Source organism: Solanum dulcamara, chromosome 8 (assembly GCF_947179165.1).
Source record: "Solanum dulcamara chromosome 8, daSolDulc1.2, whole genome shotgun sequence".
In the NCBI taxonomy this organism is placed as follows: domain Eukaryota; kingdom Viridiplantae; phylum Streptophyta; class Magnoliopsida; order Solanales; family Solanaceae; genus Solanum; species Solanum dulcamara.
The window spans coordinates 29,251,788-29,278,907 of NC_077244.1; the positions used below are offsets into that span (position 1 = coordinate 29,251,788).

General features: G+C 40.2%; 1 protein-coding gene across 2 annotated transcripts; it reads left to right on the forward strand.

Annotated features, from left to right (window-relative positions):
- Position 1: 1 nt before the first annotated feature.
- On the forward strand, positions 2–27,120 carry LOC129901524 (arginyl-tRNA--protein transferase 2-like). 2 transcript variants are annotated; one of them, XM_055976728.1, is made up of 7 exons: positions 2–181; positions 254–508; positions 1,440–1,478; positions 1,977–2,127; positions 4,725–5,870; positions 25,954–26,269; positions 26,676–27,120. In XM_055976728.1, the coding sequence occupies exons 2-7, from the start codon at positions 346–348 to the stop codon at positions 26,790–26,792; spliced, it is 1,932 nt and encodes a 643-aa protein (XP_055832703.1). In that variant the 5' UTR covers positions 2–181; positions 254–345; the 3' UTR covers positions 26,793–27,120. The 2 variants fall into 2 exon arrangements, with proteins under 2 accessions (XP_055832703.1, XP_055832704.1); XM_055976729.1 differs by having other exon boundaries at positions 1,986–2,127.

Below are 27,120 nucleotides of genomic sequence, written 5' to 3' on the forward strand. Positions count from 1 at the left end.
AGTTAAAGAATGCACCTGAAAACAGCAAATCATTCAATTTCCTCTAAAGGATTTGAGATATTAAGGAAAGAAGTGCACAGGAAGCACGCAATAAAAGTAAAATCGACAATAGGCATATTCCATTGCCAATTGTTTTCTTAACGGGGATATCTCTGAAGGAACCATTACGACTTGTTCTACGGTTAGCAATTCCGCTAATGTTTATCTGCCTTATAACATCGAACCGAATCTAAACTAGTTTTGTATTTCGCAGATCAATGACAGCAGAATTATCCGGTTTCCTTGGTTTTGCTCTGTAATTGCTATAAAACCCTAGAAATCGGGGTGATTGAATAAAGATCTAAGATGTCTGACAAAAAGAAGATGAGAAGTGAAGCCAGCAGCAGCAACAGTAACTGTAACAGTAATAGCATCGCTGGTGGAAGCGATTCTGTGGTTGTTGATGTTGGTCGCCGTAGAAGCTCATGTGGTTACTGTAAATCTGGTGGTCCCACTGGTATCTCACACGGTAATCCTTAACACTTGTTTCTATTTCTTTACTTTACTCCATGTCGAATGTGAAAAATGATCATTGGGTTATGATTGAAATCTTGATCGGAGGATTTTGATATCTTTGGAATATGTACCATTATGGGAATATTTAAAGACCCAAAATATTAATGAAAGAATATAGTTGTAGTTAAACAAAGTGTTGCTTAATTTAGACATATTCTGCTTTTACTCAAGTTATCTCAGGCTCTACAGTCTCTCAACATCCAACAACAACAACCAACAACATACCCAGTGAAATCCCACAAGTGGGATAATAAATAAATACGATTTGAACACAGGAGAAGCAAAGGGATACACACCTATAGGTTTTTTGTTTGCCAGGGTTTTTAATTAGTTTGGTTAGTAATTTGTTTGTCAGTGCTAGGACGTTTGTAACTTAGAGAAACACTAGTTTTAGAGAAATCCTAATTTTTCCTGAAAGACTAATGATTGAGTAGCCCCAGGGTTTTGGTTCACTGATAAGGACACAATACATGATGTGTGATTTAGGCGCATGTATGGGCTCAAATCTAATGCAGAAAAAACCTGAAGTTTAAGTTGGGAGAGGGAGAAGTGCAGCCCATGCTTTCCACAATTTTCATCCTGTGCGCCAACTGGAGTTGGGGACAGAAGCGAACAGGGTATTTTTTCATTATATGAAAAAGAATTCAAATGATTGAGTATTGAAATGAAGTTGACTCAGAATATAGCAAAATGGATGTATTTTTTCCCCAACTTTAATTAAGTCATGACACTAAAAGAAAATGAATCAATTGAATATAAATTACAACACTACAGTACAGCGGAGCACTAAATTAACTCATAATAGGACATTTGCACTAGAAGTGCATGAACATACCAGAACTTCAATTGGAGCTTTTTCCTAAATTTATATGCTTGATTTGCAGGATTATGGGCACGCAGTCTGACAGTTGATGACTATCAAGGTTAGTAATTAGCAGTCATTCATACTGCAGCACCCATATTTTTTTTGTTTATTTGAACCCTATCTCTAATTGCCTGAGACATGGGATTACCTGATATTATTAATTTACCTTGTCCTTTCCCACAATGATAGCTAAGGCATTGACACTAGTGGGACGTTTAGTTCTGGGCCATTAGGTAACTTGTTTTCTTTCTAAGAGAATACAATGACACCATATGCTGCTTTACGTTATGTCATTGCCTTCTTTATGGATACCCATATTACAGTACTTATTGAGTTTAGAATTTGTATGCTGTAATTTAAGTTCCATAAGCTATTTAAAGACTTTGTAGCACATGCAGACACAGCATCTCTTCTTGTTGAGAATGACACTCTCCCATGTATATTTCATAGACGCAACAGTCTGTCTTTCTCATGTGATTCTGGTGGATGCTTTGGATTTGATGAATTTCCTTATCTATTTTGTTATATTGTTATATATTGGTTTTCCATTTGGTAGCTCTTCTAGATAGAGGATGGAGAAGATCTGGCTGTTTCTTATACAAACCTGAGATGGAAAAGACATGCTGTCCATCTTATACCATCCGTCTCAAAGCAAATGATTTTGTTCCTTCCAAGGAACAACGCCGAGTACTGAAACGAATGCAGAGGTATCTTAAACTTTCCCCTTTTCTTTAAGATCGATAAGTTAATAGTAGTTAAATTTTGTGCTTGCGAATAAAACACCATTGATAAATGAAAAGCTTCTAATTAACTCCGGAAATGTCTACTATTGTGCCAATTCAAAGGATTATGGTTTGGGTACCACTAATGATAATAGTGGATAGATGACAGTCTCGCTAAATTGTTTTATACCTTTTTCCGGGTTTGAATTGGAATCTTAACTCCACGATGCTCTTTTATTCCACGGATTCATATGGGTCACACAATTTTCGAGACTAATTTCCACTGTATGGTGGTTAGACTGACTTTGTTATATGGAGTAGAGTGCTGGCTAATAAAGAACTCTAATGTTCAGAAGATGCATGTTATGGAGATAAGGATACTGAGATGGATGTGTGGACACACTAGGAGTGATAAGATTAGGAATGAGGTTATTCGGGAGAAGGTGGGAGTGGCCTCTGTGGCAGACTAGATGAGAGAAGCGATACTGAGATGGTTTGGACATGTAGAGGAGGAGTGTCGACGCCCTAATTAGGAGGTGCGGGCGGTTGGATTTGGGGGTTATGCGGAGAGGAAGGGGTAGACTGAAAAAGTATCGGGAAGAGGTGATTAGACAAGATATGACGCTACTCCAGATCACCGAGGACATGACCTTAGATAGAAAGGAGTGGAGGTCGCGGATTAGGGTAAAAGGCTAGTAGGGATAGAATGGTGCCTTGCCTTGTGCCAATTTAGGGTTGGTTGTAGGCCTAGGCATGCCATTATAGTTGTGTTGTTATTGCCTTTGATTTTCACATTACTTTGCTTTCGTTATTGTTCTTATCTTGTAAAATTTACATCGCTTTTTTTTTTCCATTATGCTATATATATTGTTTTTCTCTCTTACTTGGGGCTGTGACTTTTGAGCCGAGGGTTTTTTGGAAACAGCCGGCGGTAAGGTCTGTGTACATCCTACCTTCTCCATACCACACTTGTGGGATTTCACTGGGTATGTTGTTGTTGGAAATTTCCATGCTCCTTAGTCATGTGGGACTGTCTTTTCTGTAAGTGCGTGTTCAAAATGCATTTGAGAACACAGGAAAGGCTTCTAACTCTAAGCAATTGAGTGGTTATTGTGAAAACAACTGTTGTTGATTGATGGTTCATCTAAAAGTAGGTGGTCGTGTTTCCCCTGCTTCTGAAGCTTATATACGTTTTTCATAATTATCCTAATATCCTCAGTGAAGTTCTTTTCTTTCTATAGATTTGTTTTCTAGGATCTGTCATTACCGTGCCATATCACGTTTACGGACCATAAGGTGCTAATGGTGTACTACACTTGGACACTCCCATGCTTTAGCCATTGCCGAACTATGAAAGAAAGCTTGGACAGTTGGCTTAGTAACTGAGTCGCAGGGTTTATTTGATGCTCTTGGGCAGTGGCGGAGCCTGGAATTTCACGAAGGGTGTTCAACTATTGAATAATTAACAGTTTTTTTGACAAATGAATGCATAGAAATTTTTTAAATCAAACTACACAATATTGGTAATTGAATTTTTTACGAATGGGTGTACCAATTTTTTTAAAAACTGTGTAATGTTTAGCTTTAATGAGTTTATATTTAATATGAAGTAAAGGGACAGAGAAAAAAATGAGCAAAAGAGAATAGGCTGAAACCACATTTAGGCTTCCTCTGGCGACGATAACAATAACAGCGAGACATAAAAAGGGAGAGCAGAATCAGAAGAGGGCCTTTTCTTTAGCCTTTTCACTTTCAATTTTTGCAGTAGATAAGACTTTTTAGGATATGTTTGTTAGCTTTTAATTAAGCAAATATTTTTTAAAAATTGACTACTAGTACTTTTATTTTTTTCTTCGGAGATTATATTGTTAGGTCTCTAATTAAGAACTATTTTAATAAATATCATTAACATATTTATAGCACAAAATTATTTACATGTGATAAAAAATAGATCTAAAAATTTATTAATTATTCTCGTATTGAGGAATCTATTTTAATCCTCAGCAATTTATTTATTTCTCTCTTTCATGATTCTAATATCTTAATGAGCAATAAATTAGTAATGAATGATAATGGATTAGTGTTGCTAATATGAAAATGATAAAGAAAGAGAAAATACGCTAAAACTGCTGGGAATTGAACTCCCGCAAACACATATAAAATCCTTTTCTGAACACCCGAAACCACTAGACCATCTTAGCTAGTTGTTTCAAGGATGTTCAAAATGTTTTTTATAACAATATGAAGTCACATTTTACCAATATACACAGGATAATTTTCCGATGAAGGGTGTTCGCCTAACCACCCTTGGTGACATGTAGCTCCGCCCCTGCTCTTGGGTTATAATGTGTGTGTGTGTGTGTGTGTGAGAGAGAGAGAGAGAGAGAGAGAGAGGTTAACTGTAGAATCAAAAGTAATCATATTTAGAGTTTGATTGTTGTTAATATCTAGTTCATTAATTCTAGTGTGTAATCTGTGACTCCACAAACATCAAAAATTTAGGCATGATCTTTGGCTATTTTGGCATTCAATTTTGAATTTTTTTTATAGATGATTCAGCCTGAAGAAAATTGATTGTTTAGGTTTCTGGATGGCACATTAGATAAAAGTTCAGATGAGTTGATGGATGCAACAGATACTTCAGGCAATTCACAAATCACTACCTCCAGCCAAAGTCAAAGCCTTGCAGTAACGAAGTCCTTGACAGGTAACCTTGAAGAAAAGTACAAAACTGAACCGTTGATCCCCCGTATGGAAAGTCTGATAGATAATGCAGTACATATGTGCATTGAAAGTGGGGATCTTTCTTCTGATTTTCAGTTTCCAAAAGCCTCTGTAAAAAAGGTTGCACCTGCGAAAAGAAAGTTAGCCACTGAAGGGTCAGAGGATCTGTTATTTACCAGCAGCATCTCATTCCAGATTGCAGCTACTTTAAGGCGACAAAGGAAAGGTGTTGAACATGAAAAATCATCAGAATTGGGGGCTGGGGAAAGGGGGCAAGCTGCTGATACCCCAAAAGTGATTGCTGCAAAACTAGCTGCCCGTTTAAACTACCTAGCAGAATCATTGGGATTATTAGTTAGAGCTTGCAATGGACATATAAACTTTTATTCTTCCGAAAGACAAGTTGATAAAGATTCCGTAGTCAGCAACCAAAATGAGTCGAAGCAATCCTCATCAGGAAGCTGTAGTAAAGAGAGCTTCTTATCAACAGAACATGAAAACCACGAGCTCAAAAGGAGGAGGAGATTTGAGGTTCGTCTTAAAAGGTCCAGTTTTGATCCCGAAGAATATTCCTTGTATAGGAGGTACCAGATAAGAGTGCACGATGATTCTCCTGATGAAGTCGCTGAGAGCTCATACAGGACATTTTTGGTTGATACACCCTTAATATTCGTTCCCCCGTCGGGGGACCTTACTGTCCCCCCTTGTGGCTTTGGTTCTTTCCATCAGCAGTATCTGATTGATGGACGGCTAGTTGCAGTTGGTGTCATAGATATTCTCCCCAAGTGTTTGTCAAGTAAATATTTATTCTGGGATCCAGATCTTGCGTTCTTATCATTAGGTAAGTATTCAGCCCTTCAAGAGATAACGTGGGTTACACAGAATCAAATACATTGCCGTAGTCTCCAGTACTATTATCTGGGTTACTACATCCACTCCTGCAGCAAAATGAGATACAAAGCAGCATACCGACCTTCTGAGCTGCTCTGCCCTTTGCGTTTTCAGTAAGTTTGTCTTCTGTTTTAGATTATGAACAGAATTGTTTATTTGAGATGAAGGATAGTGCCCTTTTTTTCTTTTAAAAATTTGTTATTCTGCTATCTATGTTTTAGGTATATTGCTAGTGTTTCTCCTGTTCTAGATTTGCGAGTATTGTTTTTAGAGAAAGAAGGGTGCAGTGTCTTGAGTTTCCAATATAAGTTAATAATTTTGGCCTGGTTCTGTTTAAGCAGAATATTTGGTCCATTTTTCTTGTTGCTTATGTAAAACTAGCATTTTACTGGTGCCTTCGGTGAGGACATTTTCAATTATCCTCATTTGCTTGAATTGATTTCTATAATTTTTTAAAGTAAGAAGCAAAAGAAAGGTAAAGAATTATGGTAAGGAGCAATTTTGTGAAATATAGATGATGGCTGAAGTTTGTGTTAGAGAACAACTTAAGTTATCGAATCTTAAGCACTGTAAATATCTGAACTACTAATTTATAACATTGAAATAGAAAAGGGATACAGAGTCATTAGTTGGATATTTAAGGGATGTGACTGGGGTAAGTAAACACAATCTATTTGGCCAAATGGATAAAAGAGAGATTTTCCAAGTCTATTTGATGCTCCAACAGATACTCTTAAATCATAATTCTAATTATATAGTTTATGATTCCGCCCCAGAATTTTTTTTGAATTCCTTTTCGGTTTTCGAGTTCGCAACAACAAAAATCTATTTGGCCAAATGAGTCAAAGAGAGCTTTTCCAAGTATATTTTGATTTTGAAGTAGGTCCTCAGACTACTATACATAGGCACTGTCTGTTGATGGGGCGTGTTTATATATAAATGCACACATTCACACACACATATAGATAGATAGTAGTTTAGTAATGTGCTCACTTCTTATATCCTTTAAATCCCTTGCAATACCATTAATAATAGGGACATTATTTTAGTTAATCAAAGGCGGAGCTATCCACTTCTTCAATCTGACCTGTCATTCCCTCTCTCTCTCTTTCATTTCCTTTTCAAGTTGTCATTTCCCCTGCTGTTCCATTGACTAGTATAACCAAGAAGTTTCAAGCATACAAGCTTTGTTTTTTTGAAGCTACTATATACCACCAGGTTGGTAGCTTATTTATTAATATAATAGTAAAATAACCTCAAAGAAGAGAGTACAATTAAGGAGGGCAAAGCTTACCTTTACTAATCCTATTGAGGCATCAAGAGCCCTTACTAAACAACATGTAGAAAATACGAGCTAGAAAGAACTAAATATTCGATGATCATCACAGAGTTTATAGCATAACCCTGTGGTGATATTACAAATGAGTATACTTACATAATGATTAAATAGGAAAGCGAAGAAGGAGGAGTTATCAAGCTCCAATTTTCTTTTACACATGAAACAATTAAGGGAACCGAATGGCTCAATTGTAATACCTTGATGAAATTGATAATTGACTTCCTCGTCAAATCTGTCCAATCACGTCATTCTTCATCAAACCTTATTGGATTTATTGAATCATGTTAAAGTTGTTGACATTGTCACCTTTTGTTTTGCAAATCACATTGGTAAGTATCGCGGAACAAAATCTTCATTCACCTTACCATCCCAACTCTTCTTTCTTCTATACTTTTTTTCTTGCAACCTTGCCTAGGAGAGATAACTGTTTGTCTAGTTGCATTATCAAAAGTCAAAACATTGATCCAACATATTTTTTTTTGTTGAGAATGGTAAGCTTTACTTCTATATTATCCAGAGGTATACTATACCAAACATGTAGTCCCCCATCATAAAAGTTGTTTATTTACAGAATCCTAGTATGTCTAATTACAGCCAGTCAATTACATTAAAAACATCTTCTGTGCTGTCTATAACTACTTGTTTACACCAAAAATAGTAAAGGCCTAAGCAGTCTATCTTCTGTATATTGCTTCTTTTGCCTTCAAAACATCTTTGATACCTCTCTTTCCATATAGTCCACCAAATGCATGCTGGAACCATCTTCCATCTCTCCTCCCTCTTCCCTGCATTACCATCACTGATCCAGCTTCTTAGTACTTCTTTGATTCTCCCAGGATTTACCCACCTTATTTTCCTTGTGTATGAACATCTGCCACAATTGGTGTGTGCATTTACAATGCAGAAAGAGGTGATTGACTGTCTCTATCTGTTCTTCAAATAGATAGCATCTAGAGCATAGGTTGAATTTCCTCTTGTTAAGGTTTTCATGAGTGAGGACTGCTTCCTTTGCCAGTAGCCATGTAAAGTAGTTTACCTTATAGGGTACCTTGGTCTTCCGGATCATTCTCCATGGCCATCCTATCTCTTGAGTATTTGTTCCTGTCAAATCTTTGTACGCTGACCTGACAGTAAAAATACCCCTGCTATCCACCTTCCACACTAGTCTGTCCTTTTCTTCTGTCAAATTGAAATTTTGAGGGACTGTATTCTGAAAAAGCTGCTATCAAGGTTATCTCCCAGTCATTTAGGTTCCTTCTCAAATGGAGATTCCAACCTTGTCTTGTCCATAGATCAGCCACAGTAGCATCCTGAGTTTGGCTTAAATTGTATAGCTCAGGAAAAGTCTGCTTCAGAGGCCATTGCCCGCACCATATATCCTTCCAGAAGCCACCTTCTCTCCATTTCCAACCTTGCAACTTATTCTTGAAGAAACTAGTTTCCATAGGTTCCTGATGGATCTCCATACACTACAGTTATAAGGGGTTGTCACTTCCTCTGTCATCCATCTGTCCTGCATGCCATGATCACCTCTTTCCATAAAGCTTCTTCTTTAGATGCAAACTTCCACAATCACTTCATCATCAAACTTTTGTTGTGTATGTTTAGTTCCCTGATATTCAAGCCCCCACCTTTCTTACTTTCCAGTAGCTCCTCCCATTTCACTAGATGATATTTCTTCTTGTCTTCACTTCCTTTCCATATAAATTTTCTCCTAACAACATTTAGTCTATTAGTCACACTGGCTGGGGTAGGAAAGACTGACATCGTATATGAAAGGATAGAGTCCAATACACTATTAACCAATGTGAGTCTACCACCTGAGGATAGGTATTGGCTTTTCCAGTTTGCCAGCCTTTTCTCACTTTTCTCTATCACACCACTCCATATGCTCTTGGATTTGCTCTTAGCTCCCAAGGGCATTCCCAGGTATGTGGTTGGGAGTTCACCAACTTTCCCCCCTAGTTTTTTTGTCAAGTCCTCAATGTTTGGCTGTATTGACTGGATATATGAAACTCTTTCTCCAGTTTATATGCAGACCAGATACTGCTTCAAAAATGTTGAAGATAGCTCTGAAAATCAACATTTGTTATCCTGTGGCTCCACAAAACACTAGAGTGTCATCTGCATATTGCAGATGTGTAACCTCTAGATTATTGTCTGCTCTCTTTCCCACTTGAAATCCTCTGACCCATCCTCTGAATTTTTGTTGTATGTATTACATTGCTTAGTCCCTCCATGACAAGTATGAAAAGGAAGGGGGACAGTGGATCCCCTTGCCTTAAACCCCTATGGGAGGAGAAAACACCGCAGGGGCTTCTATTTATCAGAATTGAGAACTTTACTATGCTGATACATTGTCTGATCCACCTGAGCCACCTAGAACCAAAGCCCATCCTCTGCAACATATTCATTAAGAACTCCCAATTTAGGTGATCATATGCTTTTTGAATATCCAGTTTACTTTTTTTCTTGAGAGTCCACACACTCATTTGCCACCAACACTACATCCATGATCTGCCTGTTCTTGACGAAAGCCATTTGTTGCCTATCTACTAACTTATGCATCACTCTTTTCAGCCTTTCTACTAGGACCTTTGCAAAGATTTTATATACTCCCCCCACTAGACTTATGGGTCTAAAGTCATTTAGTTCCATTGCCCTTACCTTCTTTGGGATTAAAGCCACGAAGGTAGCATTTATACTTTTCTCAAAAGTCCCATCCTTGTGGAAAGCCTTAAGAGCTGCCACTACCTCCTTACTGATGATGTTCCAGAAGTGGCTGAAAAAAGCCATTGTAAATCCATCCGGTCCTGGTGCCTTGTCCCCAACACAGGATTTGATGGCATCTACAATTTCCTGTTCTTCAAAAGGGGCCACTAGCATATTATTATCTTCTTCATTGATCACAGAACAATATCTCATATTCAGGTCAGGCCTCCAATCTTCAGTTTCTGAGTACAAGTTCTCATAGTACTCAATTACCACCTTTTTCACCTCTTCTGGTTCAGTCACTAACACCTCATTGACTATTAACTTGTCAATTGTGTTAACTCTCCTGTGTGCATTTGCTGTTTTATGGTAAAAAACCAGTGTTTCTCTCCCCTTCTCTTTGAGCCAAGTTGCCTGGACCTTTGTCTCCATGCTGTTTCCTCATGGCTTATAACTTCAAACTCTGAGATGAGTGCCAGCTTAGAAGCTATCCCCCCTTCCTCCAAGCTTTTTTTGTTCTTGTATGCTCTCAAGTTCAGCTAACTGATTTAGGACTAATTGTTTTTGTTGTTTCAGATTACCATTGGCAGTTCTGCTCCATTTTTTCAGCTTGTCTTTCAAGACCCTTAACTTTGATACCAGGATGAAATAAGGTTTGCCATGGAAATTGAAAGATTCCCACTAGCTTCATATTCTGTCATTGAATCCTTCCGTATTTAGCCACCATTTTTCAAACTTGAAATATGTCTTGGACCCCTCCCATTCTCCAGTGTAGAAGTATTGGAGCATGGTCTGATACCACCCTCTACATTACTGATTGTTTAATGTTCCTGAAGGTTGAGTCCCAGTCTTCTGATAACAAAAATATATCAAGCCGGGCAGCTGTGGTGTCTATCCCCACTCCTCCAAGTGTAATTTCCCCCAGCTAATTCTAGGTCCATCAGTTTCATATCCTCAATGAACTCTGAGAATTGTGTCATTGATGTGTTGATTCTGCTGCCATTGAACTTTTCATATGGATCTCTCTGTATTAAAGTCCCCACACAGCACCCAATGGCCATTGATTAGACCTCTGGTTGCCCCCAATTTCCACCATGTTTCCTCTCTTTCTATTCTGTCGTTTGGTGCATACACACTTGTGATGTGCTAGTTGAGAACATAATTCATTCATGTTAGACTACAAGACATTGAGTATTTCCCTACACTGATGGCCATACCTTCCCAAATTCTTTTGTCCCACATTATGACTATCCCTCCCTTTGTTCCACTTGCCTCCAATTGCACATGATCAACCCATCTGCTGCCTCATATTTCTTTGACATAGTTTGTAATTTCCCCTTCTAGCTTTGTCTCCTGGAGACATACTACATCAGCTTTCCCCTTTTATTAACTTTTTCTTTTAAAGTTGGGCCCCCTCTGGCGCCTGCCCCTTCACTTGAAGTACTCCCGTGCCCCTCCACATATTCTGCCGACAGGGGTTGTGAAACCCTTCCCCAGCCTGTCTTTGGATAATGCCCACGAGATATTTGCCCCTTTCCTCTCTCTTCTCCTCTGATACTCTCACTGTCACCGGAGTTTCACACCACACCAGAATGGTGTATGTGAATCCTTCACTGTTCACTTCTATTTCCTTGGGGACATCTCTGCCCGTCCCCTCTCACTTTAATTCTGGCCCAGTGGAGATGATCTTTTAGCGAAGTCTCCTCCGTTTCAATATATCCTCCACAACGATTCCCGATTTCCTCGAGAACCTTTTTGGACCATAGATTCATGGGTAATCCTAGGATCCTAATCCAGGCCCAGTCTCTCTTGATTTTTCGCCGGCCAACATCCAATGGTTGGTTTCCACCAATCAAGATCTAGCTTCATCCTCTTCCAGATCCATTGGCCCGTCACAACATGCTCTACCACTCTCCTTGTCGGAAGTTCAAACAAGAAATGCCCATCGTTCATCGCAAAGATTTTGACTTCTATTACTGATTTTCAGGAATTGCAAGTCCATCTCCTCACGTCATTCAAATTGGGAATTTCTTGTCCTTTATTTTGGAACTTTCCAACGACGCATCTACTCAGAATGTCATTCACCTTTTGTGTTGTTTCCCCGATCATATTTAATGTTGTTGGTTGTGTTTTGGATTTTCGCCGTCTCAACTGACTTCGTCATCCATCTGCCGCGATGAAAAGCTTCTTTATATGATTTCCCCTGTTGCACTTTTTCTTTTCTGTCTATTCCTTGTGCTTTAGCAAGTTTATAAATGAAACCAGCTATTTTGTGTGCTATGTTCCCCCAACCCCCTTTGTTATTAGTTTCAGGTGTAATAATGATTGATCTATTCTTACCCTGAACTGCAATGAAACTGATGTATCTCCCCTTCTCATTGTATTTAAGAGTGCATTAAAAATCCGAAAAGTGGTCCTTCATGTTCCACCTCTTAAGTGTCCTCCCCTGTACTTTTGAAGCTTCAATAAAATATGGCTACCAACCACCTCAGGACTTTAATGCTAATTTTGATTCTTCTCATCTGGTATTGGCTGCTCTCTACCCATTCGAACCATACTTCTGCTCTTTTCTTAAACCTTGTGATCTCATACGATTTGAAACCTGCGTTGTAGTAGATACACTAATCTAAAAGGTGATTTTTCTTAAAAGCTACCAGACCTTGGTTTTCGTGCCTAGGAGCATTGTAAAAATTAACATCCAACATATCTTCCTCACCTTCCTCAAAGATATACTCACCTTGTAGGTTAGAAACTTACTTGGAGAGAAACTGAGAAAGTACTATTTCCACCGACTTGTAGTTTCTTAATAGTGTTAATAGGAGTAAGAGAAGTCAACTTTTCAACATTAGAACTCACCAATGCATCAAGAAGCTGTTGTCTTCAATAGAACATTAGAAACAATAGATAGACTCTCCCTTACATTTGGACTCACCTGTACAGCTTCGTTTCCACCCCTTGAAGTTATACACCACCTTTCCAATGTATTGTGGAATTAAAATAGGAATTTGCATCTTGTCCTTGAGAGGGCTCAAAGGCAGGGTAATGAGAATTTATTTGACTAGAAGGCATAAATTGATTCTTAAAAGCCATGAATGCAGATAATTTTATGAGTTTAGAATGGTTTATTGGGGAGAGGGAATTGGAGAATCAGAAAAGCAGCTGAAGCTGAAAATGGTAAGCTAAGCCGATGCATAGGTACAATTGGAAAGAAAGTTTGTTGGAGTTGCCTTGAATGTGGTTTTGATGATGAAGAGAAAAACATTTTGCACAAGATGATTTCATTTGTTCGTCCCCAACATGAAGAGATGCTGAGGTTCTCGAGTTATGTGAATATGTGGCTTTACTTAATCCATTCCCACTTTCTCTTTTCCAAGGATTTAATTAGTCAAAAATTAGCCAGCCACGGAGCAAATTCTAATTAACATGGCTTGGATATAAAACTCAATTTGAAATTATTTTTAATTTGTTGCATCCAACACTGTACCAATCTTGTCGGTGTCAGCTTGGTTGCTGACGCGGTGGGAAAAGAGGAGCATCAAGAAAGGGCTCTGGATAATGATGATGTGAGCTTCTGGACGATGATAGCTGAGTTGTACTAAAAAAATGTTTTTTTTCGTCAGAGTAAAATGACAAATTTGTCGGTAATTTAATCAGGGGATAGGGAATTAATAGGGGTATTTTGGGTAAAGATAAAATGGGCATGAGTAGGTTAGGGGATAAATCATGATGGGTAATTGTTCTGAGATCTTCATTTATTCCTCTTTGTTCAGAGATGGCATTTGGTATTGCCATGTATGTGATTAACTGATACTTGCTGGTTGGCATTTGGCATTGCCATGTATGTGATTGACGAATACTTGTTGGTTAACTGATGCCTAGTTGTTTTGAATCAGTTGTTAAATAGATGGCACAACTTTAGCTTACTTAGAGCATGACCTTAGATAAGAGGGTGTTGAGGTCGCGGATAGGATAGAAGGTTAGTAGGTAGTGGAGTGTTGTCTTGCTTTTCAATGGGTTTAGGCTTGGTGGTTTCTGTCGTAGTACTAGCCTATTCTTGTAGTGTCTTACTTTTGCTTTCTGTCATCATCTGTTGTTTATGGTATTTCGGTTATTGCACAATTTTGTTGTTATTGTTTCTTTATTAGTTGCTATGTCTTACCTTTTCATACTGTCACGACCCAATTCCTCGGGTCATGATGGCACCTGCTAACTCCCCCCGTAGGTAATCCTAACCCTTAACCCTTAGCCCAGAACCAGAGGCAACGGGCTATCAAGCGGAATATGAACAAATAAAGCGGAAAATAAATAGTAATGAGAACAACAAAATAATACACAAGGAACCACCCCAAATTAGTCAGTAATCGAGCATCTAATCAAAACAGGAGTACAGGCTTATAGAATACAAATAGATAAGTACAGATGGTCTTCGAAAGCAAGTAAAGACTAGTTCTAATCCAACTTAGATGGAAATCGGCAACTCCGGATGCCAGGAGCTCACCAAATTCCGAATCAAAAGCTGCTCCTCACCAATCCAAATCAACGACGATAACCCGTAGTATGATCTGTAGGGGGAAGACGTGTAGTATGAGTACTAAACGAATGGTACTCAGTAGGCATAGGCCGACTGAGCTCCACAGAAAAGCAAGTATTAATAATATATAACCAGATAAATATCGCACAAGTAATTAATCAGGAGCTAATACAAGGTAGTACATGAAATAAGGCAAAGAGATAGGATACATGGATGAAAGTGCGCAGTCAAGAAACGCACCTGAAAGCACAACCAACAATCTATTTACAATAAGAAGATACCGTAGGAGTCAACTAATCAAGAATGTAATACTAACTGTCACTGCTAATCACATAGCCACCTAAGGATTAATCCAACTGAACCTAACAGAAAAATACCAATAACAACTCCAGACTATGACACCCTGCAGACCAACTAAAAATACAACAAGAGATAAATACAAATGTAATCAAATAATAATCGACCGGATGCCTATACCCCCAAAAGGTACAAACATACCCCTTGCTCCCATGAATCAGGGGACCAAACAACAAACAAATATACTGGTGATAGGCGATGCTAAGGAATGCAAGTTTGTAGTAAAACCAGTAACATCATCAGTGGCTCTCAGAGATCACAACAAGCGTATAGACCCACCCCGACCGTCGGCCTGCCAGGTAGAACCATTGTAGCTCCCTCATCTAGTTCAGTGGTGCATCGGCTAGAGGGGCCCATAGGGGACGGGGAAGTCCATATACACTGCCTGAGCCCGAAGCAGGTCTTATATAAACATATAGCATCCCGTAGTGGTACCGAAGAGGGAGTAGCCAAGTCGATGTAGAAAAGGGCGACGCCGCGCCGGGTAGTCAAGTATAGGCTAAAGGCATCCCAGATGCAGCCAAAGTATAAAAAGGGCGGCGCCACGTCGGATATCAATAAAAACTGAGAGCATCCTTGATGCCTCTGAAACTGTCAGTATAAAAGATGTACGTCCTCGACGCCTTGTAAATCTCAAAACCAGTGTTCAAATGATCCAGGTGGTACGATTCGCATTAAAACCAGTTTAAAAGTAGTAAAAGTGTGAGAAAGCCCTCTCAAAAGTAGTAGTGAAAACTCATGAAGAAATCGGGATCGTACCACAAAACATGTGAAAATGTTCAATCAATGCAAGCATGCCATCATCAGCATCCAAACAAGACACATAATTCGAAGAGTAACATCAAGTCATACCATACTATCGACGCAAAGGATACAATCGCTCCTCGAATACGGCCTCGGGCCCAACAACAGAGAATAGATATAAAAGCATCTCTAGCCTACTGCTAAACAAAAGCGAAGAAATCGAGAAACGGCTAATCTCAGATAGGGGGAGAAAATATCTCTAGGATTGACGCCTTACCCAAAATATACCATCTCAATTCCAACGAGCACAACTAAGCCAAACCTATGGCTACGGCAAGCCACATAGGTCTTAGGCACTAGCATAAAGGTACACTATCCACAACAAGTCCTACCGAAAGCGACGCCTAGCTATAAGGGCGGTACATCACATGATAAAGCTTCTTTGATTCAAACCTAGCCTAAGGCCATCAATGTAAATCCTAAAAAGGATAATAATGCTAAGGCAATACCATAAATGAGGTACATCGCCTAACTAAGGATTTCACGGGATTATTCTAGTCTAAGACTCAATCGGGAATCAAGAAATGAAATAGGATGAGAAATCTAATCTCGGCAAATACCAACCTATATCACATGTAATATATATTAAACAATATCTAATAAAACTCAGTCAAAGTGGGAGATCGTAGCCTACCTTGCGATCACGCATGCTCTGAATCCACCAAATTGACATTTTCTACCTCCGAATCACCTCCTATTGACGCCACGTTGACAAAATATTGATCACCTCGTCAATATGGGCGTTTAGACACCAAAATCGCTTAAAACAGAGACAGACCAATTTCAAAGTCTAAAGCGTGAATGTAGGACCCACAATAGGAATTCTGAAATTGACTCCGTAAAAAGGTTTATTTTGCCTCCCTGAACTTGTATCCCTAAACGGAACACAATTCGGGGCTCGAAATAGCCCAAATTCAATTCATGCAAGAAACCCACCATTAAAGCTTCAAATCAAGCTTGGGCAGCCCCTTTGGGGAGAAATTTACCTCGAACGACGAGTCTTTGATGATCTCCGAGCACTCCAAAGCATAGTCATGAACTTCTTGAACATACTAAACTTCGAATCACCCAAAACAGAGCTCTGTAGCTCAAGATATTCAACTCTGAAAAATTAGAAAAAAACTGGAAACATGCATGACTTATACGGTCGACGAAGCGCGCGAACGCGCATGCCAGCACGCCCGTTTGCGCGAACGCGGCCTACACCGCACCCAGCTGGTGCCACGCAAAGGCGAAGGCATGTGGCTGGGCTCACTAGATATGCTACCAACTGTTTTTTTCCTCATTTTCAAAGTCACCGACAGGATGTTCGATATTCGTTCATAACCTCGTGCGCTCAAACAGACTATGCTACCCCACTAAATTTGACATTTCGAACTCAACGTCGTAGTCAAAATTTCTATTCGTGGTCATCTCGACAAAAAATGGGTCCCACACCCAAGCGTCATTTTAAGCCAAAATCCACTAGGGAGCTCAAAATGAAACCAAAAGCCTCGAGAACCGCACAAAAGGTCGTTCTAGACCAAGCATGTTACCAAAAATGTTGATCTAAGTCAAATTTAGGCTAAACCGTAAAGGCTAAAATGCCTAATGGCTCAAACTCACATCGAAAGATCGGGACTTGAGCCAGACATGCTACTAGCCTTACATGAACAATCCGGAGCTGATGGAACCATCAAAATTTCATTTCGAGGTTGTTTTCGTGGAGTTTTGACAGCAGTTAATCGTTTATACTCCAAATGCTCCAAAACAAGAAAACGTGCATAAAACCCATATGAACGACCAGATAACCGAATTGTCAGTATCAATAAGTCATAAATGACTTGGGGTCACTATAGAAAAGCTCAAACGCCGGAAAGATTGGAAAACGGAGGAAATGACCTAGAGGGTCATTACAATATCCACTACTAAAAGAACTTTCGTCCGGAAAAGTAGAGGTGTAGTTACAGCCTGAAAGCACGAAAAGAAGAGGGTACCCGACCTGCACACTCCGCCAGATCCTCGAACACCCTCTCAGGTCGAACAACGCCTTCTTAGAACTCCCGTTGAGAGGAAATCCTCAAATTCACTTCCAACTTCAAAAACTTCTCCAATTTTTTTTTGGGCTTTAACTCTCACTCAAATGACCCGAACTTGACCTCAAACTAGATTCATCAAAGGAAAACCATATGAAACTTGCTTACAGAACCATACAACACAACCTCGAAGGGGTCACATACTTCAACTGAACCTTGGGATGACAACAACCCAAAATAGGGAAGCAGCTCGGGGCAAAGCCCGAAATTCCAATCTCGTTATTAAAAACCAACAATCCGAGTTGAAACTAAGCCGGTAGGCGGTGCACAGACATGTTAAACCGATTGGTAATGGTCCAAAGGCACCAAATCCCATCAACAAACACCGCAAGCTACCGAATATGACAGAAGTGAACCTCGCATCCTAAACAAATTAAAAATCACAGATTCCACGAATTACTTTGACCTTATCCTATAGATAAACCTCCTAGCCAACTTCCCAACCTCCAGCTCAGGCTACCTCTGAAACCACCAACGAAAACCACTGCTCCAACTACAAGTGGCAACCAAAGCCTCAAGAGCTATCAACACGACCGCAGAGAATCGACAACAGCCATGACAAGGCACAATGAGAGATCACACTTTCCAAATTCCCAACTAACCATAGTCAGCACCAAAACCCTCAAAAGAGAGCTTTAGAAGGTTGAACGAATGGACCGCCACATCACAATCGAAAATAAGACTAAGGCAAAAGGGAAGAGACGACCAACTAGGATTATCGTATACTATCGAAGGCTATCCTACCTTTCTCATAACTCCAACAACCATAAATCTCCCAACTTCCAATAAACCCAAACACACAGAATGCCATAAAGGAACCAACCAAGTAGTTAAAAGAGAGCAAACTTCAACTTCGCAGCCTTAGGGTTGAAAATACTGATAACGCAACAGAAAGAATAGACAAGAGGGATCTATTGCGACTCCCAAAAAGCTACTCCTCCACTCACACACTGCCTCAACAACAAACCTTCCAATTACGAACCAAACAATGCCAAGCAATGGAGACAACCGTCTAAGCCAAGGAAACTGGAATGGCCATAGAGAAATACTAATCAAGGCAACATTAGCAATGCACAAAGGTGAGAAGAACTATTCAACCACTAATCTAACGGGACAACACGCAACTGAGGTGATCTTCTAAGCCAACTAGATCCACCAGCACCGAAACTCCCAGAACTAACAAACCTGGTCTAGCCGCAAACTCATATCAAACCACCAAGGCAAAGGCACGAGGAGGTTCTCAACCACCACTACCCAACACATAAACTTGACGTAGTCGATCAATTATTAAAAGAAATCAACTACAACACTGAAGCATAAAAACATAAGTCCAAGTAAGGATGCTACCATAGTCATGGGACAAATAACAAATCAAATAGGCGCGTATGGGTATGAAAACCCCACAATAAAGGTAATGAATAACAAAACAATGAATTCACCCAAATATAATTGATAACTGGACCCTCGGCCTTTGGCCAACCTGTAGGAGCATGAACGGATCTTGACCGACCTCAACCTGAACACTTGAAGTACCACCAGCAACACCTTGAGCACAACCTCTAACTGGAGATGACGTAAACCCACAATACTGACCTGTTTGAGCAAACTACGCACGAGCCCCACATTGGGGACACTTTAGATCGATGGCCAAGCTCTCCACAGATACAACAAGGCCCAACAACTCTAGTCTGAGGACTAATAGATGTCGACAATGTATGAATGATCAACTCTCGCTAGGGGCTCTCCCTGGACCAGTGATCGAACTCTCCGCAATCATAACAGCCATGAGAAGAACGACCTATAAAAAGACGGCCTGCTGAACCCGAAGCTAAGCCTCTCAAACTTTGACCCATGCTAGGACTACCCTGACGGTGCTGGCTACCCCAAAAGCATGCAATGTTGCCTGAACAGGTTGGCTAGACTGGCCCTGCCGGAACATCTGGTGGGGCCTATCATAAGAGTCCCCCCCCCTAGCTGACTTCATTGAGATCCTGCGACACTCTCTAACAAAGTGGCCTACCTCGCCACCCTCATATTAACAATCACCAATATCAACCTGTTGAAAGGACCTAGCTGGAATAGGATAAGCTCCAACACCTGAAGGCCCAATGCTCACCTCGAGAAGTCCAACCTGAACTTTGTCCACTGTAAGCTTCATCACCTACTTCAGAACCTCCTGGATCCTGAGGTGCTACCGTTGTAGGCCTAATGGGTCGAGAAGGAAGATGACCCTCGCTGAACTGATATTCACCCCAAAGTGGGATGATGTCACCACCGTGCTCATGGCGAGGCCTTTTACCACTATCTTTGTAAGCCTCAAGGCATGCTTGCTCTACGACCCTCGCATGGCTAATAACCCAGCTACTATCAAATGCTTCGATGCCAAATAGAGCGGCAAAGACAATCCCCTGAAAAACTCCTGGCTCATATCCCGATTCGTAGGGAATAGTGTGGGGGTACGACCAACCCACTCAAGAAACTCCAAAACATAATCATAAACAGGCAAAGAACCCTGTTAGGGAACAACCAATCCCTTTCTAAGATCTGTGCCTAACTGAGGCCCTGACCAAGTGCTGAATCCCTCGTAGAATATGCTGACACTCCATCCATGCCTATCGACACCTCATGCTATCCATCTAAGAGTGTGGATTCTAAAGAAGCAATTTTAGAGGTCATTCAGAACGGAAACACACGATAAGAAGTCAAGGGCAAAGTTTCCTAAATATGCCCCATAGCCTCGCGAAGATAGGATGCGGAAGTCTCCTCACCGATCTGCAGGACTCTACTCGGCATTTTCATCATACCAACAATGCCGGTCAACCTAGAGCTCTGATACCAATTTATCACGACCCAATTCCTCAGGTCATGTTGGCACCTGCTAACACCCCCTAGCAAGTAAGCCTAACCCTAAACCCTTAGACCGAAACCAGAGGCAAAGGACTATCAAGCAAAATATGAACAAATAAAGCGAAAAATAAATAGTAATGAGAACAACAAAATAATACACAGGGAACCACCCCAAAACCTGACATCAATCAGTAATCGAGCATCTAATCAAAACAGGACTACACAACATTTAGAATACAAATATAAGTACAGACGGTCTTCTAAAGCAAATAAAGACTAGTCCTAATCCAACTTAGATGGAAATCGACAACTCTGGATGCCAAGAGCTCACCAAATCTCTGAATGAAAAGCTGCTCCGCACCAGTCCAAATCAACGACGATAACCCGTAGTATGATCTGCAGGGGGCAGAAGTGTAGTATGATTACCAAACGAATGGTACTCAATAGGCATAGGCCGACTGAGCTTCACAAATAAAGCAAGTATAAATAACATATAACCAGGTAAATACCGCACAAGTAACTAATCAGGAGCTAATACAAGGTAGTACATGAAATAAGGCAAAGAGATGGGTACATAGATGAAAGAGCAGAGTCAAGAAACGCACTTGAAAGCGCAACCAACAATCTATTTACAATAAGAAATACCATAGGAGTCAACTAATCAAGAATGGAATACTACCTGTCACCGCTAGTCACATTGTCACCTAAGGATTAATCCAGTTGAACCTAGCAGAAAAATACTAGTAACAACTCCGAACTATGACACCCGACGGACAACCTACAAATAAAACTAGAGATAAGTACAAGTGTAATTAAATAATAACCGCTCGGACACCCATATCCTTGGAAGGTACAAACAATGACAGACATACCTCCGACCCCCATAAAATCGGGTGACCAAACAACAAATAAATATACTGGTGATAAGCGATGCTAATGAATATAAGTTTGTAGTAAAACTAGTAACAACATCGGTGGCTCTCAGAGATCATCAATAAGTGTGTAGACCCACCCTGGCCCTCAGCCTGCCAGGTGGGACCCATGTAGCTCCCTTATCTAGTTGAGTGGTGTACCAACTAGAGGGGCCCATAGGGGACGGGAAAGTTTGTATACACTGCTTGGGCCTGAACTAGGTCTTATATAAACATATAGCATCCCCGTAGTAGTATCTGAGAGTGAGTAGCCAAGCCGATGTAGAATAGGACGAAACCGCGCCGGGTAGTCAAGTATAGGCTAAAGGCATCCCAGATGCAGCCAAAGTAGAAAAAGGGCGACGCCGTGCCAGTTATCAATAAAAACTGAGTGCATCCTCATGCCCCTGAAACTGTCAGTATAAAAGGAGTACGCCTTCGACGCCTCGTAAATCTCAAAACCAGTGTCCAAATGATCCAAGTGTTATGACTAGTTAAAATCAGTTTAAAAGTAGTAAAAGTGTGAGAAATTCTTCTCAAAAGTAGTAGTGAAAACCCATGAAGGTACTGAGATCGTACCACAAAACATGTGAAAATGCTCAATCAATGCAATCATGCCATCACCAACATTCAAACAAGACACATATTTCGAAGAGTAACATCAAGTCATACCATACTATTAAGGCAAAGGAACTAACCTGGGATCCAATCGCTCCTCGAATACGGCGTCGGGCCCAACAACAGATAATAGATATAGAGGTATCTCAAGCATACCGCTAAACAAAAGCGAAGAAATTAGGAAACGACTCAATCTCAGATGGGGAGAAAATATCTATAGGATTGACGCCTTACCCAAAATATGCCATCTCAGTTCCAATGAGGACAGTTAAGCCAAACCTACGGCTACGACGAGCCATAGATGTCTCAGGCACTAGCATAAAGGTACACTATCTACAACAAGCCCTATCGGAAGCTACGCCTAGCTATAAGGGCAGTACATCACATGATAAAGCTACCAACGCTTAAACCTAGCCTAACGCCATCAATGTAAATCCTAAAGAGGATAATAATGCTAAGGCAATACCATAAATGAGGCCCACGCCTAACTAAGGATTTCACCGGATTATTCTAGTCTAAGACTCTATCGGGATTCAAGAAAACGGAATAAGAGAACTCTAATCTCGGCAAATACCAACCTGTATCACATGCAATATACTAAACAAAATCTAATAAAACTCAGTCAAAGTGGGAGACCATAGTCTACCTCGAAATCAATCACGCACACTCTGAATCCACCAAATTGAGGCTTTCCACCTCCGAATCACCTCCAATTGTCACCACGCTGACAAAATATTGATCACCTCATCAATACGGACGTTTAGACACCAAAATCACTTAAAACAAAGACGGACCAATTTCGCAATCTAAAGTGGGAATGTGGGAGCCGCATCGGAAATTTCGAAATTGACTCCGTAAAAGGTTCATTTTTCCTCCCTGAACTTGTATCCCTAAAGGGAACACAATTCGGGGCTCGAAATAGCCGAAATTCAATTCATGCAAGAAAGCCACCATTAAAGCTTCAAATCAAGCTTGGGCAGCCACTTTGGGGCAAAATTTACCTCCAACGATAAGTGTCTGATGATCCCCGAGCACTCCAAAACGTAATCATGAACTTCCCGAACACAGTGGACTTTGAAAGGTCTAAACGGAGTTCTGTAGCTCAAGATATTCAATTTTGAAAATTAGAAAAAAAAATGAAAATGAGCATGACTTATATGGCCGCCAGCGCGCTCGTGAAGCGAGAACGCGGCCGGCACCACGTGAACGCGAAGGCAAGGGGATGGGTGCACCAGATCTTGTACCACCGTGCGTTCAAACAGACTATGCTACCCTACTAAATTAGACTTTCCAGACTCAAAGACGTCGAAATTTCCATTGGTGGTCATCTCGACAAAAAGTGGATTCCATACCAAGCGCCATTTTAAGCCAAAATCCACCAGGGAGTTCGGAATGAGGCCGAAAGCCTTGGAAACTGCACGAAAGGTCGTTCAAGACCAAACTTAACATTTTGAAGCTGACCGCATTGACAAATTTCAATGCGAGCACGTTTACTAAGAATGTTGACCAAAGTCTAGCTTTGGCTAAAACGCCTAATGGTTCTAACTCGCATCAAAAGCTCGGGACTCTGAGCCGGATATGTTACTAGCCTAAAATGAACAATCCGGAGTTGATGGAACCATCAAAAATTCCATTTTGAGGTCATTTTCCTGGAGTTGACAGAAATCAACCGTTCAATCTCCAAAATCCTCCAAAACAGGGAAACGAGCATAAAATCCAAACGAACGACCAGGCGAACGAACAGTCAGTACCAGCAAGTCATAAATGACTTGGGGCCGCTATAGGAAAGTTCTAAACGCTGAAAAAATCGGAAAACGGAGGAAATGACTTGGAGGGTCATTACACATACCTACTTTGATTTGTTATATTCGAGCCGAGGGTCTTTCGGAAAAGCGTCTCTAACTCCATGAAGTAGGGTAAGGTTTGCCTACACTCTACCTACCCAATTCCTCTTGTGGGATTTTACTGGGTATGCTGTTGTTAAATAGATGACCTGATCTATTGTGGCATCTAGTTTGAGTGACTTGGAGCCTAGTCTCTATGGCTAATAAGCTTCATTTTGTCATTTTCCGTTGTGGCCTAGGCGTAGTATAGGACAATAACAGAAAAAGTAATGGGAATAATCTTTTATAATGTCATGACTATTTGTTTTAAAAGTGTTATATATGCTTATTGCTATCTAATCCTACACAAGAAAAGTGCCATCAATAAGATATATATAAAAAGTGTTGTTAAAGGTTTAACACTTCTGATGATCCCCGAGCACTCCAAAACGTAATCATGAACTTCCCAAACACAGTGGACTTTGAATCACCCTAAACGGAGTTTTGTAGCTCAAAATATTCAATTTTGAAAATTAGAAAAAAAACCTAAAAATGAGCATGACTTATATGGCCGACAGCGCAGTCGTGAAGCGAGAACGCGGCCGGCACCGCGCGAATGCGAAGGCAAGGGGCTGGGTGCACCAGATCTTTTACCAACTGTTTTTTTTCTCATTTTCAAAGTCATTGACGGGGTGTTCGAAAATTCGTTCGGAACTCCGTGCGTTCAAACAGACTATGCTACCCTGTTAAATTCGACTTTCCAGACTCAAAGGCGCTGTTGAAATTTCCATCGGTGGTCATCTCGACAAAAAGTGGGTCCCACACCAAGCGTCATTTTAAGCCAAAATCCACCAGGGAGTTCGGAATGAGGCCGAAAGCCTTGGAAACTGCACGAAAGGTCGTTCAAGAACAAACTCAACATTTTGAAGCTGACCGCATTGACGAATTTCAATGCGAGCACGTTTACTAAGAATGTTGACCAAAGTCTAGCTTAGGCTAAACCTTAAAGGATAAAACGCCTAATGGCTCTAACTCGCATCAAAAGCTCGGGACTCTTAGCTGGATATGTTACTAACCTAAAATGAACATTACGGAATTGATGGAACCATCAAAAATTTCATTTTGAGGTCATTTTCCTGGAGTTGACAGAAATCAACCGTTCAATCTCCAAAATCCTCCAAAACAGGGAAACGAGCATAAAATCCAAACGAACGAACAGGCGAACGAACAGTCAGTACCAGCAAGTCATAAATGACTTGGGGTCGCTAAAGGAAAGTTCTAAACGCTGAAAAAATCGGAAAACAGAGGAAATGACTTGGAGGGTCATTACACATACCTACTTTGATTTGTTATATTCGAGCCGAGGGTCTTCCAGAAAAGCGTCTCTAACTCCATGAAGTAGGGTAAGGTTTGCCTACACTCCAACTACCCAATTCCTCTTGTGGGATTTCACTGGGTATGCTGTTGTTAAATAGATGACCTGATCTATTGTGGCATCTAGTGTGAGTGACTTGGAGCCTAGTCTCTGTGCATCTTATATGCTAATAAGCTTCATTTTGTCATTTTCCGTTGTGGCCTAGGCATAGTATAGGACAATAACAGAAAAAGATTATTAATGTCATGACTAGTTGTTTTAAAAGTGCTATATATGCTTATTGCTATCTAATCCTACACAAGAAAAGTGCCATCAATAAGATATATATAAAAATTGTTGTTAAAGGTTTAACACTTATGTAGTTGTAGCTGACAAGTGGTTGTGTCATGTGGACAATCAAGCCCTTTGACTGCCCGATCTTATCACCTAGTCCGTAGTACTATTTTCAACCAACTGAGCCAGTATGAGAGCCTAACTGACATGTTTTTGGATAATTTAAGGCTAATGTTATCTTTAAACCTTTTTTATGTGTGTAATTGCTGGAACCCCAAATTGTTGAGGTTTATCCTGTTCGAAAATCAAGCCACACGGCACTTCTTATGTAGCTTAATCATTTAGCTGGCGGGACCATGAACTTCAGCTGTTTCTATTGTTTTAATTAATGTGTGTCTTAAATGTTAATCGTTTTTCTTGTTGAATAGTGGTATTATTCACCAATACCTGGTATTGCAGAGCCTTGGTCAGACGGGTTTTGATACCAGCCTAATCTTCTTTGTTCCAACTGACAATATTTCTTCTGATCAGGTGGGTTCCATTTGATGTTGCCAAGCCACTGCTCAACAGGAAACCGTACATGGTTTTGTCTGATTTTGCCACACAAAATGGACAGCCTCTTCCACCTAGTAACCTTGAGAATTATGAGGAGCAAAATGATGAACAACACTTTCACGGATCAAATGATATTTTTGTTGGTGAAGATGAGGAAAGGGATGAATTTAATTATGAAGATTCAGATGACAAATTGGTTGCTGAGAGCAGTAACATCCAACTGCCCAAAGTAGAAGATATAAATGTTGGTAGCATTTTGATTGGGTTGAAGGAAGTTCGTCTGAGATACAAAGTAATGCTAATTGACCTGTCACAATAACTTCCCTTTGTGCTAAGTAATGTAGTCCTAATTGTAGTTACTCTAAACAGAAAAATGTGGATCACAAATGAAGTCATTTCTAAAAATTATGTGCTTTGAAATGAAAAATGACAAACACAAATGAGAGAGCAAAAAAAGTAATTAATACTGATTTGGTTCTCCAAGATGGTTATCCCATTGAAAAATTAGGCCTTAACAGATTGAGAGACTTGACATGCTGCTACTTTTTGAGTCTCTGCTTGCATGTATTTGCAGCTCCTAGTACTAAAAGGATAGCTTCAGTTAGCATATTATTTGGGAAAATCATGCAAAAATATTCTTTACCAGCTGTCTTTACCTGTTTTGTGCTTATAAGTAACTGACCTTTTTCTTTCTTAAGGATTTGAGGCAAGCTTTTGGTTCTGGTGAAAGGCAGTACATGGAGACTCATCTGCACAGATACATGATGGCTGTTGGTGCAGAGCTCTCTGAACGAATGGTTTATTCGTTGGGCTGACTCTTCAATGAGTAATATAGTTTGTGGAATTTTAGTGCAAAAAGTTCTTGTCCTCATTGGGAATATCACGTCCTTCTGGAGTTGTTGGTAGAGCTAGGGAGCCTGGGAACGCTGCCAGAAGTTTGTTCTTCAACCGTGTATTCCATGGTGTGTTTGTGGATTCAGAGAATTACTTTTAACTGTTCAATTAAGCTGCATTGTGCATTTGTCACAACATAGAGACTTGCAGTTGGTACGTTGTTGCTCTGCTAGTCGAACTGGTACAAACAAGGATCAGATTGGGTGGAACTGCTGAACTTGGTACTTTATTGGAAATCTTCAAGTATTA

What these genes read in the sequence shown, in the direction of transcription:
- LOC129901524 (XM_055976728.1), top strand. Translation starts at nt 346, where the DNA reads ATGTCTGACAAAAAGAAGATGAGAAGTGAAGCCAGCAGCAGCAACAGT. An exon ending in GTACTGAAACGAATGCAGAG is followed by an intron (nt 2,128 to 4,724) that starts GTATCTTAAACT and finishes TTGATTGTTTAG; the next exon opens with GTTTCTGGATGGCACATTAG. An exon ending in AAGTTCGTCTGAGATACAAA is followed by an intron (nt 26,270 to 26,675) that starts GTAATGCTAATT and finishes TTCTTTCTTAAG; the next exon opens with GATTTGAGGCAAGCTTTTGG.